Source organism: Paralichthys olivaceus, chromosome 4, assembly GCF_024713975.1.
Source record: "Paralichthys olivaceus isolate ysfri-2021 chromosome 4, ASM2471397v2, whole genome shotgun sequence".
NCBI lineage: Eukaryota > Metazoa > Chordata > Actinopteri > Pleuronectiformes > Paralichthyidae > Paralichthys > Paralichthys olivaceus.
Genome location: NC_091096.1, coordinates 17,059,635 through 17,073,966, shown reverse-complemented (window position 1 = coordinate 17,073,966; position 14,332 = coordinate 17,059,635). Strand labels below are relative to the sequence as shown.

At 42.3% G+C, this 14,332-nt stretch overlaps 1 protein-coding gene across 2 annotated transcripts in view; it reads left to right on the top strand.

The window, feature by feature from the left end:
- The first annotated feature begins 147 nt into the window (after positions 1-147).
- cemip2 (cell migration inducing hyaluronidase 2) overlaps positions 148-14,332 on the top strand; it is a 28,703-nt gene continuing 14,518 nt past the window's right edge. The window contains exons 1-8 of one of the 2 annotated variants that reach the window (XM_020093800.2): positions 148-1,289; positions 4,549-4,900; positions 5,024-5,164; positions 5,259-5,826; positions 9,736-9,905; positions 10,419-10,610; positions 12,060-12,229; positions 13,709-13,921. In XM_020093800.2, the coding sequence (XP_019949359.2) occupies positions 4,567-4,900; positions 5,024-5,164; positions 5,259-5,826; positions 9,736-9,905; positions 10,419-10,610; positions 12,060-12,229; positions 13,709-13,921 (1,788 nt within the window). In that variant the 5' untranslated portion in view covers positions 148-1,289; positions 4,549-4,566. Of the gene's footprint in view, positions 1,290-2,366; positions 2,429-4,548; positions 4,901-5,023; positions 5,165-5,258; positions 5,827-9,735; positions 9,906-10,418; positions 10,611-12,059; positions 12,230-13,708; positions 13,922-14,332 lie in introns of those variants that run through there. The other variant, XM_069523952.1, reaches the window with a different exon arrangement.

Genomic DNA, 14,332 nt, shown 5'->3' with positions numbered 1-14,332 from the left:
GAGGAGTGTGAGAAAATCCTTTTCAAAATGTCAATCAAGATAAGGAAAACATACATACATATATATATATATATATATATATAGAGAGAGAGAGAGAGAGAGAGAGAGAGAGAGAGATTTGAGGATGTGCAATGAAGAGACAAAAGCAGGACAACCCCACAAAGGGAATGGTGTTACATGTGGTGGCCATAGACGGTTGCTCTCTCCTTATCCCTCCTGACTGAGTCTTCTCTAGTTTTGTGTTCTGTTAGTGTCCTCGTCACAACCAGAGCCGTAAATAAATGACCTCCAGCAATCTACTGGCATGCACGTCTCTGACCCAACTGTCAGAAACAGACTCTATGAGGTCTGAACGAGATGAGAGCAGGTTTACACTATGCACAGGCGTGAAAGAGTCTGGAGAAGCTGTGCCAACGGATCCCTGACCACTGTTAGTTAACGGAATGAAATCCTCAGTGATTGTCAGACCTGACGCTGGTGCAGTGGGCCCTGGGTTCCTCCTGGTGCAGGACAGTGCCCGGCCTCATGTGGCCAGAGTGTGTAGAAAGTTCCTGGATGACGAAGGCATTGATTCCATTGACTGGTCCTCACGTTCCACTGACCTAAATCCAATGGAGCACCTATGGGATGTCATCCAACACCGCAGAGTACTGCCACAGACTGTCCAGGAGCTACTGATGCCCTGATCCAGGTCTAAAACATTTGACCAAAGAGATCAGTTAACAACAAATATAATGATTTAATATCATTATTATTCTTAATTGTAAAATTGTAATATGACCTTTTTTTTTTACACAAAACAATAAGTAATACAAGATTTGTGGTGGAATCTTATATGAGAAGAATGAATTTGATATAATTTGATGCTATAACCGCACTAACATAATAATGTAGCACCCTTATTATAAAGATAAAATATTATTATTACAGTAGAGAGATGATATCGATCTCTCTGCGCGGTCCGGAGGATGTGTTTGGTTTCATTGCCACTTCTCACATAGCCCGTGAACGCACCGTCACTTCCTCTCTAACAAGCCGCGCCTGCTTGTGAGTGAGGGACCGAGCTGAGGAGGAGGGGGACAGCCCGTCAGCGAGGAAAAACACCATGTGAAGACACGGTGGACATATAAAGGGACACGGACAGAGAGAGAGAGACACAGAGACAGAGAGGGAGGGGGAGCAGTCTTCATTAGTCTCACCTACACCGGCTTCTGGTTTCTAACGGCTCGGGACAGAGCGAATGGACAGAGCCGGAGAGAAGCAGGAGCAGGACAGTGTCACCAACCACGGTACAGAGAGAGAGAGAGTGTGTGTGTGAGTGAGAGAGTGTGTGTGAGTGTGAGTGTGTGTGTGTGTGAGAGAGTGAGTGTGTGTGAGTGTGTGAGTGAGTGAGTGTGTGTGAGAGTGAGTGAGAGAGAGAGTGTGTGTGTGTGAGAGAGTGTGAGAGAGGTGTTAGCTTCTTCTGGGTGCTCGTACGTGTTAAAAGGTGACAGTTAGCACCTTTTGTTGTTTGCTAGCTAATGTGTGCATCTTGTATGTATAGTGCCAACAATAAATGAACTGTCAAAGTGGAGACAAAAACACTAACGCTGCAATTCTGAGTATGATTCAGTGTTAGTAACTTGAATGGTAAATGGTGCTGTGGGTTATCTTCTCCCTTCCTCTTTTTGTGTTATTAATAGTAATGATGGGGAAATACTATGGTGTTGTAATGAATCAAAAACAAACCCATATATCCTAATAATAATAATGAAATCCTCCCATTGAACTCACTTAATTCAACAAGGATGCACTCAGTGTGGGTCAGCTCACTCACTACACTTCCATAATTCAGCTAGTGCTGTAGAAGTAGTGGGAATATATTAATAAATGCTATTTATAACTTTTATATACAGTTACAAGGTGCTTTACAAGAGGAAACAGTTAAAAAGCAAACAATAATACAGAGCTAGAGCTCAGATACAGAAGAACGTGTAAAATAAAATAAAACTTCATCAAAATGAAAGAACACCTATGAAAATGTGTTCGATTCAAAAGAGGATGAGGAGTTTGTCAGACAGATCTCCTCAGGGAGATTGTTCCAAAGAGAGGGAGTCATGGTCCTCCTTGTAGCAGTAGTACTGGTAGTACTGGTGTTTATGATTGCAGATATAATGTAGTAAACGCATGGCTTACTGTTTGTTACACTGCCACTGTAAGTGTCCAAAGTAAATGAGGATTTTACCGCAGAGGAATGTGTATTGGTCTGTCCCGCGTTGACTCCAGTGTTTCCCCCACATCTGTTTGATATTCAGTAGCTTTCAAATCAGGAAAATATGAGAGGGAGCGAGAGAGGGAGGGAGGGAGGGACTGAATGAGTCTGTGGTCCGTGAGGAGCAGCGCAGCCTTGTGATCAGTGTCATTTCCCAGACGCTTGAATAGCCCCGAGGTGAGTAAGCCCACAACTCTCACGGCTCTGACAGGTCAGTAAAGTACAGAGAGGGAAGCAGGGGGCAGCTTGGCCCTTTTTTTTTATGGCGAGGAATGTGAATAAAAACGTAGCCTGAGACAGGGCTGTTAAAGACTGATGCCTGAGGGGGTCTTCTCATCACTGGACTCCCACAGAGTCCAGTTTCTGATGCAGGGAACAGACTATGAGAACGTGGACATCCAGGATAAAAGTGTAACCAGCATGCCTTGTTGTTGGTGGGAGTTTAGGTTTAGATTAAGATTCAATAGCTACTAAGACTTTGTCCAGAAGAGACGGTGTAATGGGATAATTGAGGTTGAAGTGGGTGAAACAGCAGCTGTTAGGTCGAGCTCATGCTTTGGCTTACATAAGTGACAGAGCCCTTGTCTTGAGGTCAACGCTTGTATATTGCTTTGTTTATGAGCTGAAGAGGTTTGTTGTACTCTGGGCTAAAAAGATGACTAATTGGCTATGCAAGACAATGGTTGTGTGTGTGTGTGTGGGTGTGGGTTGGTGTTTGTGTGTGTACTCCTTTTTGTTGCCTCTTTACAACCATTTCCAGTGTAAAGACTGTGGACTTCATGGGGACCCAAGATCTGTCATACTTAGGCTAGATGTCATTTGCGAGGCCCTGTTGAGGTTAAGGGTAAGATGTCAATTGTGGTAAAGTTATGTTTAGGGTTAGGCATGAATTGGTCATGGTTATGGTTAGATACATGGGATCAGAGTTTTGTAAGGCTGTCCAGTGTCCACAATGAATGGAAGTGAATGCAGTGTCATTAAAACGGTGCCTGTGCAGACTTGTTTTGTGTGCGTGTGTGTGCGTGTGTTGTCCAGGGGACCTAAATCTGTTTTCACAGTCACATAATTGGGACTTGTCTTCCTTATGGGGACAAAAAGCAAATCTTCATGATGTAAATCAGACACAGCTCGTATATGTGTTTGTGTTTTTGTTTGTGAATGACAGAGAAAGAGAAGCACCACTGGAAATAATCCCTGTGTCTTTGGTTTTGACCGAGCCAGACTTGTAAAGATGTTGCAGTCTTGCTCTTTTAACAACCTCTTTAAAAACAGACTCGGTCATTCTTGGACTTATGTGGCCGTGCTCTGAAAATTTGAAATTGCTGGCGTTTTGTTTATGAAGTCCTATAGTAGCATGTGGTCAGGTGTTTGTGTTAAAGAAAAGTGCCATTGTAGCCCTTTTTTCTGCACTGTCATTTCCTTTACCCCTGTGTGTCTGTGTGTGCAGGTGGGTTTCCGCATGATCTTTCCGTGTGTGTGTGGATTCAGCTCATTTTTTTTTCAAACCTCTGGAGTTAGTGTGAAGTAAAGGCAGCGCAGACTCAAGCTGGGGCGCTCTTCTCCTTCCCTATTCTGTAATTGGTGCCATCTGTTTTGGCTGTGTTAACATAGTGTGAGGAATGTTATGATTCTTTATTCACAACCTCCTTCATTTAAGTGGACAAAGTAGCCAGTGTCACTATATTCAAGCCAAATCTGCCGGGGGGATCGGCTGACTGCTTCTGAGAAATAGATTTACAGTCTTTTAATGACCCCCCTCACAGGATCATACATGGAGGTCCATATGATTGAGATGCTTGGTGGCTTATTGCCTGTTTCCCCAGAATCGACTGTCTTCTTTCCTCACCTCCCGCTGCTTTTACTTTCATTTAGGTTTATTTTTTGTGTCTTCTTCCTCCTCTTTGACCTGTTTCTGTCTCAACTGTTTTATCCCTTAACACTTTGCTAGTTAATCAACTTATTCCTCGTGGTAAAGTCTTTACAAAGAAACACAAACTTGGGTACAGGTTAAGTAACTTTTTGGCCACAAACTCTTAGCAGACAAACATAAGTCAGATGACAGGATTTGTAATAATATTCAGTTTCACAGACTCACATCAAAGAAATGTATATTGTATGAGTTAGTTTAGATTCCAGAATTTGATGTGAAAGACAGAGGAAAGCCTCTAACAGAATCAGAAAGTCAGACACATTTTGACTGTGGTTCCTAACATCTTCAATGACCCGATTGTTATGGTCGATGTCGCAAATGTTTAGTTTGCCTTCTTGAATTAAAATATTAATTTTTCTCATCTCAGGTAGCAGACACGTGTACAATGCCGACGAGTGATGGCCCCAGTCACTTCCCAGTCTTCGTGGCTCCGCCCCACGGCCACCACCCGAGGTCCCCAGGCTATGTCCCTGGGCGAGTGGCTCCAGTCCGCTCGCCACCACCTGCCAAGGCTCCGCCACCTCCTCCGCTAAAACCTCATGGCCCGCCGCCGCAGCGACCAGCCCCTTTCAACCTGTCAGAGGAGAGCCAGCGCAGAGAGCGCGCCCAGAGCCTCCAGCAAAGAAAGAACACGCTGATCTGCTTTGGAATATCGATGGGTGCATTGCTTCTCACACTTATCCTTATCCTTAGTCTCACCAGTGGAGATGTGTTAGATGGTCAGTATTAACTGAAATGTTTCTCATTTATATGTTTATGTATGGTTTCCCAACTTTTTTCCTGCTACATGTACCATTGCTGTGTAGTTTTTGATCCCAGTGTCTAATTGCTTATGTTTACAGAGAACTGTCCAGACCACAATCCATCCCTTAGTAGCTGGAACCCAGGTCATCAACCAAAGAAGGCTGTTGTTGTCATGAGGGGACATTTGTTTCGATTGGATTCTTCCGCTACCTTCTTTTCACTAACTATTCAGTCAGGAGGTGAGCACAGCAAGGTTCATGATTCATTTAGTAATAATAATGATGGCTTTACTTTCAATAAATATGATAAGTGTCTTCCTCTGACCGCCCACAGGTCAGGTAGTTTTTGCAGACAATCCTGATGGCTCCAAAAACATAACCTTGAGAACACACCACATCCTAATAGAGGAAGGAGGAGCCCTTCACATCGGCGCACCCAAATGTCGCTACCGTTCTCATGCCTCCATCGCCCTTGTGGGCCGTTCCGACAACAAGGCTGTTCCAGAGGTCCCTGGCCTAGGCCGCAAGTTCATTGGCGTCCAGAGCGGTGGCACCCTGGAGCTGCACGGCACCGAAAGAGTTTCCTGGTCTCTGCTGATGAGAAGCATCCCAGCTACTGGGCTGGCCACAGGGGGTCATGCCTTCCAAAAGAACTTCAGCCGAGGCATCAACCTACGTGTGGTGGACCAGGACACAGCCACTGTGTTGCTAGCTGAACGCTACGACACGCATGACTCCCATAACGACAGTCGCCGATTGACCCAGCTGCTTCGGTCCTTACCCACCGGCCGAATTGTCACACTGGCTGTAGGGGACTCAGCTGCCAAAAGTCTTCTAGATGAAACCAAGAAGATCATTGAAGAGAAGCTCGGCAGCAGCTTTGTTTATGATCTCAAATACAGGTAAATATTGCCAATTCAGTGTTTTAAAGAATTATTCATATTTATGTTTCAAATCAACCACAAATAAACACACATTTTATTTTGTGTTGTGAAAATGTCTGCTGAAAAAGCTGTGAGTTATTGGCTCAGCTGTGTGGCAGTGTGCCAGCTCTTGGAGAGTTTGTGCTGTGTTGTCTCTGAAGCTCTTTCTGAGTGTTTTGTTTCTTCTTGGTCTCCTGGGACTGATAAAGAAGGTTAAATTGTTTTTACTCAACAACTAAAGTAAGGCGTTTCCTCTTTGAAGCCTTAATACTGGGACTGGAGATTCCATCAACTTGTTCCATGTCCATCCTCTCTGGAAAATTGTCCTACTTTCATGTATCTTTTATCTCATTTGGGATCTCGCCTTGAATCACTCCTAGTTTTTTGTCTTTCCTTTTTCCTGTGTTTTTGCTAAATTGCGCTCTGCCAGAAAAGGAAGCACGTAGTGGATGCTGGGGTTATGGTCAGGATTTGCGCAAAAGGTAGTGATTCATGCTTTGTCCAGCATGCTTATTTCCTCCAAAGAACAGATACTGGAAGGTTGTGGTCTTGTTCTAATGAGCTGATGCTTTCGTCAGAACTGAATTTTAGCTTTACATGACATTAGATCTTCTGTCACAGGCCCACAAACATATGCATGAGTACATTTCTTTGAATGGAAAGTGCAACATTTCATTCTGAGTTATTTGTAAGTTGGCCTTGTTTGGTCTTTGGTTGGCTGAAAAGCCAAGTGCTACGCCAGATTCTCCAGTGTCACATTTCGCCTCTGGGGGTGGGTGCCAAGGCAGCACAGAGGTCTTCATGCAAGTCCCTTCAAACCTAAATGGATCAGACAATAGAAACCTCTGCTTGTGAGTGTGTGCGTGCTCTAGTGAGTTACTGTCTGCTTATCCTTTCACCCTTTATTGGTGTGGAGATTTGTATCTAAGCTTTCTGTGGATTTTCTTATGATAGGAGGAAACACATAGAACACATTTATGAGCGAGCATGCCGCTCAGTGTCTGACTTGAGTCACACTTTGTTTATTTTATAGTATGAGTGTTGTAAGACTGGAAAAGGTGGGTAATAAAAGCATAGAAGTTACAGGATTAAGTAAAATGATCAGTTTATTATGTTAAATTGAGTTGTGGAAAAACAGCTGGAAATGTTGCTGGAACCTACTCGGGAACTAATTTTAGTTATTTTTAATATTTTATTAGTGCTGTAAGGTCAGATGCCCTATAAACCCCTTGTGACCTCCAACTTAAAATTAAATATAAAATAAACAACTATAACTCCGCCAAGGGCCAACAGTCCCCTCATGAAACCCATTTTAAATTCAATTTGGATCAGCACCAAATTATAAACACTCAAACATGTCTGATTTTTTTTCATCAACATCCAAGAATTATTCTCTGAGAAATCAACGGAAGTGTTGAAAAGCAGTTCTTCATTCCCCCATGTCCCCATCCTTCCACTTAGTTTCAAGAAAATCTTGAAATCCTTACCTTCTTGGTGGAGATAAAAATGCTCTGTTTTCTATAGGTTGGTCTTAGTGGCGTCAACCATCCTTCCTGGCACAGATCCATGAATGTGTTGGCTGTGTTGACTCCTCTGTCTTTAATCTTTGCCTGTCAGGAGAGTGCTTAGACGCACGTGAACACCTGATCATGTGCGTCTATAGTGAATTCACCTCTGGCCTCCGCACATTCACTTTTTCCGGTCAAACAATGAGGTTGTTAAAAATGCTGATGAGCATCAACTCTAGGATGTGCCTGAAGGAAAAAGTGAAGCGACCACTCTGTCTTATTTCCTCTAACTGTTGGATTCATCTTCTGATTGACATATAAAGTGTGCAGGCTATATTTTAGCAGCCTATGGACAAAAAAGGGGCCTTCCTTGATATTTTTTTCCCAACAGGAAAAGCCACACACTGGGGCAGAAATGAAAGAGCAGAGTGGATCTCCAGATGGATCCTGGTTGTGTATCAGAAGGGTGCACAGTGACACAGGGCACAGGGGCTCTTTCATCTACAAAGACATGTGTTTTGGTTTTGGTTATGCCACTGGTTGCAATTATTATGCACTGAGACAGGTATTAACACAGAGGGATGTTGGACTTAATAGAATCACAGACTGCTGCTAAAACCCAGGGAGATTTAGTGGGTAAACATTGGGAATGTGAAGTCCCTAAGTCCCTCTGGTGCACATAGTTTATTTTTGTGATTATTCCAAAGATCATTCTCCAAGGAATAGATGGAGCGTTTTACTACTTTTGGTATGGTGTTCAAATGTGCCAAGAGCTGTAGGCTTAACTGTTCAAAGTATGGTATCTGAAGTAATAGAGCTAGAAATGTAAATGTAAAGGTGAGTTTAGGAAATTGCCCCTGACACTGTTTACTGTATTCAGAGTGGTTCAAGCTGTCTATTGGAAACAAGACTTCTACATCTGCATACTTACTTTCCTGTAGTCTTTCAGAATGTACAGCTGCATATCCAGGATTCAATAACTTTAAAAATGGGCTTTTGTGTGGTTCAACTGTGCTAGAAGGTCATGTTGGTCAGGGTCAGTTTGTGCTGATAAAGTGTGAAAAGGTCATGTCACAGTTTAGAATAATGCTGTTAAAATATTATTGAATCCAGGAATAGCAAACTAATTTTGTATGCTTGTTTGGACTCATTCAGCTGATGCTGGACAACAACAAAAAAGAAAGAAGTCATTCTTAAGAAGCTAAGGGCATGACATTTGAAACATTTGAAGGCTGCACACCGTCTTGTGTTACGTCATACGCCCTCAAATACACACCCAGTCCCACTCGCCATCCACACCCTTGAGCTGCTCCGCTCGAATGGTTGTTCATGCTTATTCAATCATTGTAATCTCATTTAAAACGATTTTCTTTACATTCCTGCTTTATAAGATATTGTGCAGAGGAGTGAGAAGGGAGGATTTGATTGAATCTTTGGACGTGGTAGTAGGTACAACCAGTATCCCTCTGGGCCACACGCACACCCTTCTTGTAATAATTTTTTCTCATATTATTAATACTACTGCTTTTCTGATATGCTTTAGTTTTACTCCTCTCTCTCTCTTTATTATTACAGAACATTCACACTGATATTCAGCTTCCTGCTCCTCTTTCACCTACCGTCCTACTTCAGGCTCACCACAGGCGTTAGCTTTTCCTTCAGGCTAGCACACAGTGGCTTCTTTAATCCCGCTTTTTAGATATCTTGCTGAAATGTCTGCCTGTAATGATCTGTTATCTCAAGAGATTTGGGTGTGTGTGTGTGAAACACATTTTCACCCTGAAGCCTCACACACACAGACACGAACACAGAGAAGTGTTATTACTCAGCTGAGGGCACACCCTTTATCTGAATAAGTGTTGCATCTGTAAGATATTAAGTAAAGGGTGTCACCTGTTGGTTAAGGTTTCCTGTTACAAATAATGAGTCACGTAAGGGTGCAAAATTCATATCTGATCAATAGCATTTACAATAAAGCTGCAAGTTTAATTGGGTTGTCTAATGATTATTTGGGCTATGAAGTAACATTAACTTCTCAGTGAACCTGTAAAAGGATTAAAACACTGGTACTTATGTTTGTGTGGTACAAATGTGAAGACGGTATTAGATGACATAGTGAGTACTGAGATTACAATATTAAGGAGTGACAAAAATTCCCACACAGAAACACACATACTGTATTTTGGCCGATATGTATTTAATTGGCAATGATTACTAAGATGTCATTATCTGTTATTTTCCTCATCCAAAGAAAGTGTGTGGAAAACTAAAGCCCAGATCTTGGTCATTTGTTATTCTTTGGAATGGATGTGTGAAACATTCATATCACATACTTTATGTCTCTCTCCTACTTCTTTCTTCACCCCTCCGGTCTCTCCAGACAGGCGTGGGCCCTGGTCTCTGTGGTTGAGGGTGGCAACGCGTCATGTTCGGAGGACGTTAGGGAACATGAAAACCACGACACGGGAGGTAGAGCTCTGGCAACACGCAACTTCACCACCGTGGATGGAGTGGGCTTCTCGGTTACCGCCTACAGCGAATGGAAGAATGGTGAGCAACAGCTAATGATGGTTTACATTAGTATATTTTCAGTGTGATAAATGATAAAATGACTGCCATTCATTTTAGTCATTCTATTTGTCACAATAACCGGGGTCAGTATTGTGTAAGATGAAAATGTCAGGTTTCTCCGTCTTTGTTAGGGTGAAGGGTTTAGAGACAGGGTCAAGAACAAGGTTTACAATATGCCAAGTGCTTTACAGATCAATCTTCTCAACATGAAAGACATTCTTGTGTTTGTGTGACTGTCAGTGTTTTTATGACCATATGTAATAGCAGGTCCTAAGGCAAATGAAAAGCACACCCTTTGAGTTGTTCTTTGCATACAGTTGTTATTTAGTAATTGCATGCCCACACCTTGTAAAAGACATTTTGAAAGTGAAATAAAAGGAAGTAAAATGTGAAATTATTTCATTGTTATTGATATTGCACAAATGTAATATTTCAGATTTTTGGTTTTCGTCATGTTCTTTTTAAATCAAGAGCTCTGCTGTGTCCTTGCAGGTTTTGCCATTTCAGGCTTTCAGGTGGATGCTGTGGACCAGGTAGTGCTAAACCTGCAGGATGAAGTGCAGCAGACCTGGCGACCTGGGGATCAAATTGTCATTGCTAGTACAGATTACTCCATGCACCAAGCTGAAGAGTTTACCCTGCTGCCCTGTCCTCACTGCACCAGGAGACAGGTCAGGATACAAGGTGAGAGACATCAGCTGTGGTTTTCTGGACTGCAAACAGAAATTGACTGGTTGTCTGTTTGTCCTCTGTTGGTCCGCTTTGCTATCTTGTGTGTCTGTGGTGTTTGTGTTTGGGGGTGGCTTGAAATCTGACCCGAGGCTTATACTGCAGTTGTCCATTTTGAACTACACACTTCCCGGTAAAAGGAGAGAAGGACATAGGAGAAAAGGAAGGAAGAGCAATGGAAAGTGCAGCGCAAACGTATTATTACGTTAGTGAAAACATTCATGACCAATACTTTATCAAGAATAGAACTGAGCAAATATGAGGCTTGCAACTGTAGTGTTTCCATATATTTATTTATTGGAGCTCGCCACATGCTGTTCTTGTCAAATTGGTAAAAAAAATATTTATATAATAGAGTTTTGTGCTGTGCAACAGAAACACATGAAGACACAATGGACCTGACTGTCAGACTGGCACCAGAAGCGCCAGAAGAAAGAGGGCCAGTGAGCCATCTATAAACCAATAGCATTTTTACCGTCCATTTCTGTCTCTTAACTGCCCCTCTCTGTGCGCCTGCCATTCGGGCTGAGCATGAGATGATGCAGCGTGATGTGCTGGGACTGTTCTGATTAGAATAATATGAAATATGAAATGAAACGCTCACCGAACCAGGTCAAGATGATGAGGGTAAAATCTTATTTCATGTTATTTGTTTTGAAACAATGGGGCTGTATACTGTTCAATTGCTTATTTTCCATAGAGCACTTGGCAACTAAAATATTTGCAGTATTTTAAGAAAGCACCCCCCTGGTCAGCTATCGCCACAAATAGAATCTATTTCTGTGGGAAAAACTGCATCATCCTCCTTCTGCTGCTGCTCTTATTTCGTTCTCTATCTGTGACTTGTTTGTCCATCTCTCTATCGCACACGTTTCCTGATCTCATTCCATCATTGTCAACAATTGCCTACTCCCTTCCTGAAGAGAAGGGTGTATTGATTTTGTGTGTGTGCGCACCTCGTTTTTTTGTCCACTGCTATGAGGAAGGGCTGAGCAGCTGGAGTACAGCTGAAAGTTAACATTGGCATCTGCACTCCTCTGGGCACGGGTACTTTCCACATTTTCGAAAAGCTGATTATTCTGTGCTTCAAATGTATTAGACTTTTACTTTTAAACGTCCAGTGGGTGTGGGTAGGTGCCTGTTGTTTAGATGTGTGCTGCATAGGAAACTTCCTGTGGTTCGCAGTTGGTGGTTAGTCTCAGAAATAACCTTTGTTGCTACATTAGATGCTACTACCTGTTTTTTCCCTTCAGTGTTTTTTTTTGGGGGTGGAATGAAGTGATTGACATTTGTGTTTATACAAAATAATTACTTGCACCTTTTCCAGGTTTTGTCGCATTGTGTGCTAGATTTTTCCTGGTTGTAGCATGTGACCGAGAACCAACCTGTCTACTCTGTGCTCAGGGAGGCCTCAGTATAACCACGTCGGAGAGATCATAGATGGAGTGGACATGCGTGCCGAAGTGGCTCTGCTCTCCAGAAACATTCTCATTTATGGAGAAATGGAAAATTCCTGCTATGGAAACAACCTTTGTCAGTTCTACAGCCATGACACCTACGGAGGCCACATCAAGGTGTGTCTTATTTGTGTTTGCGTTTAGTCATTTTACAACATTGGCTGTTGTTTAAACTGTGTATTTTGCTGATGTTTATGTCTGCATGACTTTACATTTTCATTAAAGGTCACCATATCTGCAGTAACATGTGTGACAGTTTCCATACTGCAGAGCTCCACTGTGCACACATTCTATATTTATATGCTGTCCTAAATGAGAGGGGTTGTTCATGTTCCCAGTTCAGTCCAACAATTTCTCCAACTGCCATTCACTCTGTTTTACTCATTTCTCCTCTGACATGTGAAGCTGTTATTTTTCTGGCTGATGCTCATTCTGTAAAAGACGTGCAGTCTATAAATCTGAACAAAACCCAGAAGATGGATCGCAGTTGAGCGAAGCAATAACTGGAGCATCTTATCCTCCTGGACTTCTGATGGTCTCTATGTAGGCAAATGAGTTCATTGCAATTTAGTTAATGATTGTATGACTCCTTTAACATTTGTGGCAAATAGACAATAACATTCCTTAGTCTCGATGTAACTTGCCCCCCTTGGGCAAAACAAAATAAACACTTTTTTTTTTCTTTCAACCACAACTGTCTCCAACGAAAACACTTCAACTCATTTTACACAATCTGAAATGATTGACTTTTCCACCCCCCCCAAACATACCTCAATAAGAACACCATCTCTCTCTCTCACACACACTCACACACACACACACAGAACTCACTGCACATTTTCCTTAATCCATTGGTCACAATGCTCCCACCTGGACACAGATATAAAACCTTTGGCAGTCTTGTCTTATGTTGTGTAATTGTACTGTAAGTATATTTCTTAGAACTCTCTTTGCAAGGGTGTCTCATAGCAGCAGTCATTTAAAAGGAACAGAGAGGGAGCTGGGCAGTATGCATTCTGTGTAACTGTGTATTTGTGTGTGTGTGGGTGAGTTACAGTTAGCTGGAGGGATTGGCCAATACCTCCCTAACAGGAACCAGACCATGTGGATTTTTGCCATACCCACAAAAAGGCCTCCTAGAGAGCATTGTACCGCATATTCACAGAATATTTGATTATTTGTTGATGTTAGTGTTTGACCTAATTTGCTCCACAGTGCATTTGTGTTATGATGTGTGCACCTCGACATAGGTTTTAATTTATACTTCTCCCTCGCATCTTGTATTCGTAAAGAGGAACATCTGTGGTTCAGAAGTTTGACTCACTTGAGCAGGGTGCCAGCAAAGCTATAGCTCATATCCCAGTGGGATCATTGACACACAGAGAAACGTACTGAAGTTCTGAACTTTTGACTGGACCAGAGTGACTAGAAACTTTGTAGCAGAATGTTACCTTATGTTACAGTCCACAGTACCAGTTTAAATAACTTTCACTCTGTATAACAACTCATTGTTCTTGCGTCATCAGTCTCTTAAAGTCTTTTGCGACAAATCGTCCACTCTATCCTTTATTTGCTCTCTTTGTCCAATATCATCAGATCTTTGGTAACTTCTCGTCAGTGCATCTGTCCCACGTGGAGCTGAAGAATATGGGTCAACAGGCAGAGAGGGACCACTACCCCCTCCACTTCCACATGTGCGGGGACGTTGACCAGAGGGGAGGTTACAGGGAGCCCACCTATGTGGACGGACTCTCCATACACCACTCTTTCTCCCGTTGTCTTACCATCCATGCCACTAATGGGTTGCTGGTAAGTGTGTGTGTGCGTCTGTGATGAGTAAATGTATGCGATACTGTAGAAGGAACAGATGTTGACACAGCTCTTACTAATGAATACCTTGTGATGCTGACTTTTGAGTTCTCATCAATTACAGCCTCCATCACTGGATTACTGTTATCACTTGTTTCCTCCATTTTCTTCTCTTTAAGCTCACTCTTCAAACCCTCCTGTCCAATCTTTCTCTCCATTATAGAACCGTTCCATCTCTATATATAGATGTTGATGTTTTTTTGTTCTTGTTGCATAAGTAAAATCAAATGTATAACATGATTGTGTTTTTACGTGCTTATTGTATTGGGTAATAATGTGAGGGGAAAAAATCGGAACTTCCAACAATCAATTATACATTTACAAGACACAATTATGAATTCTCTAAGATGA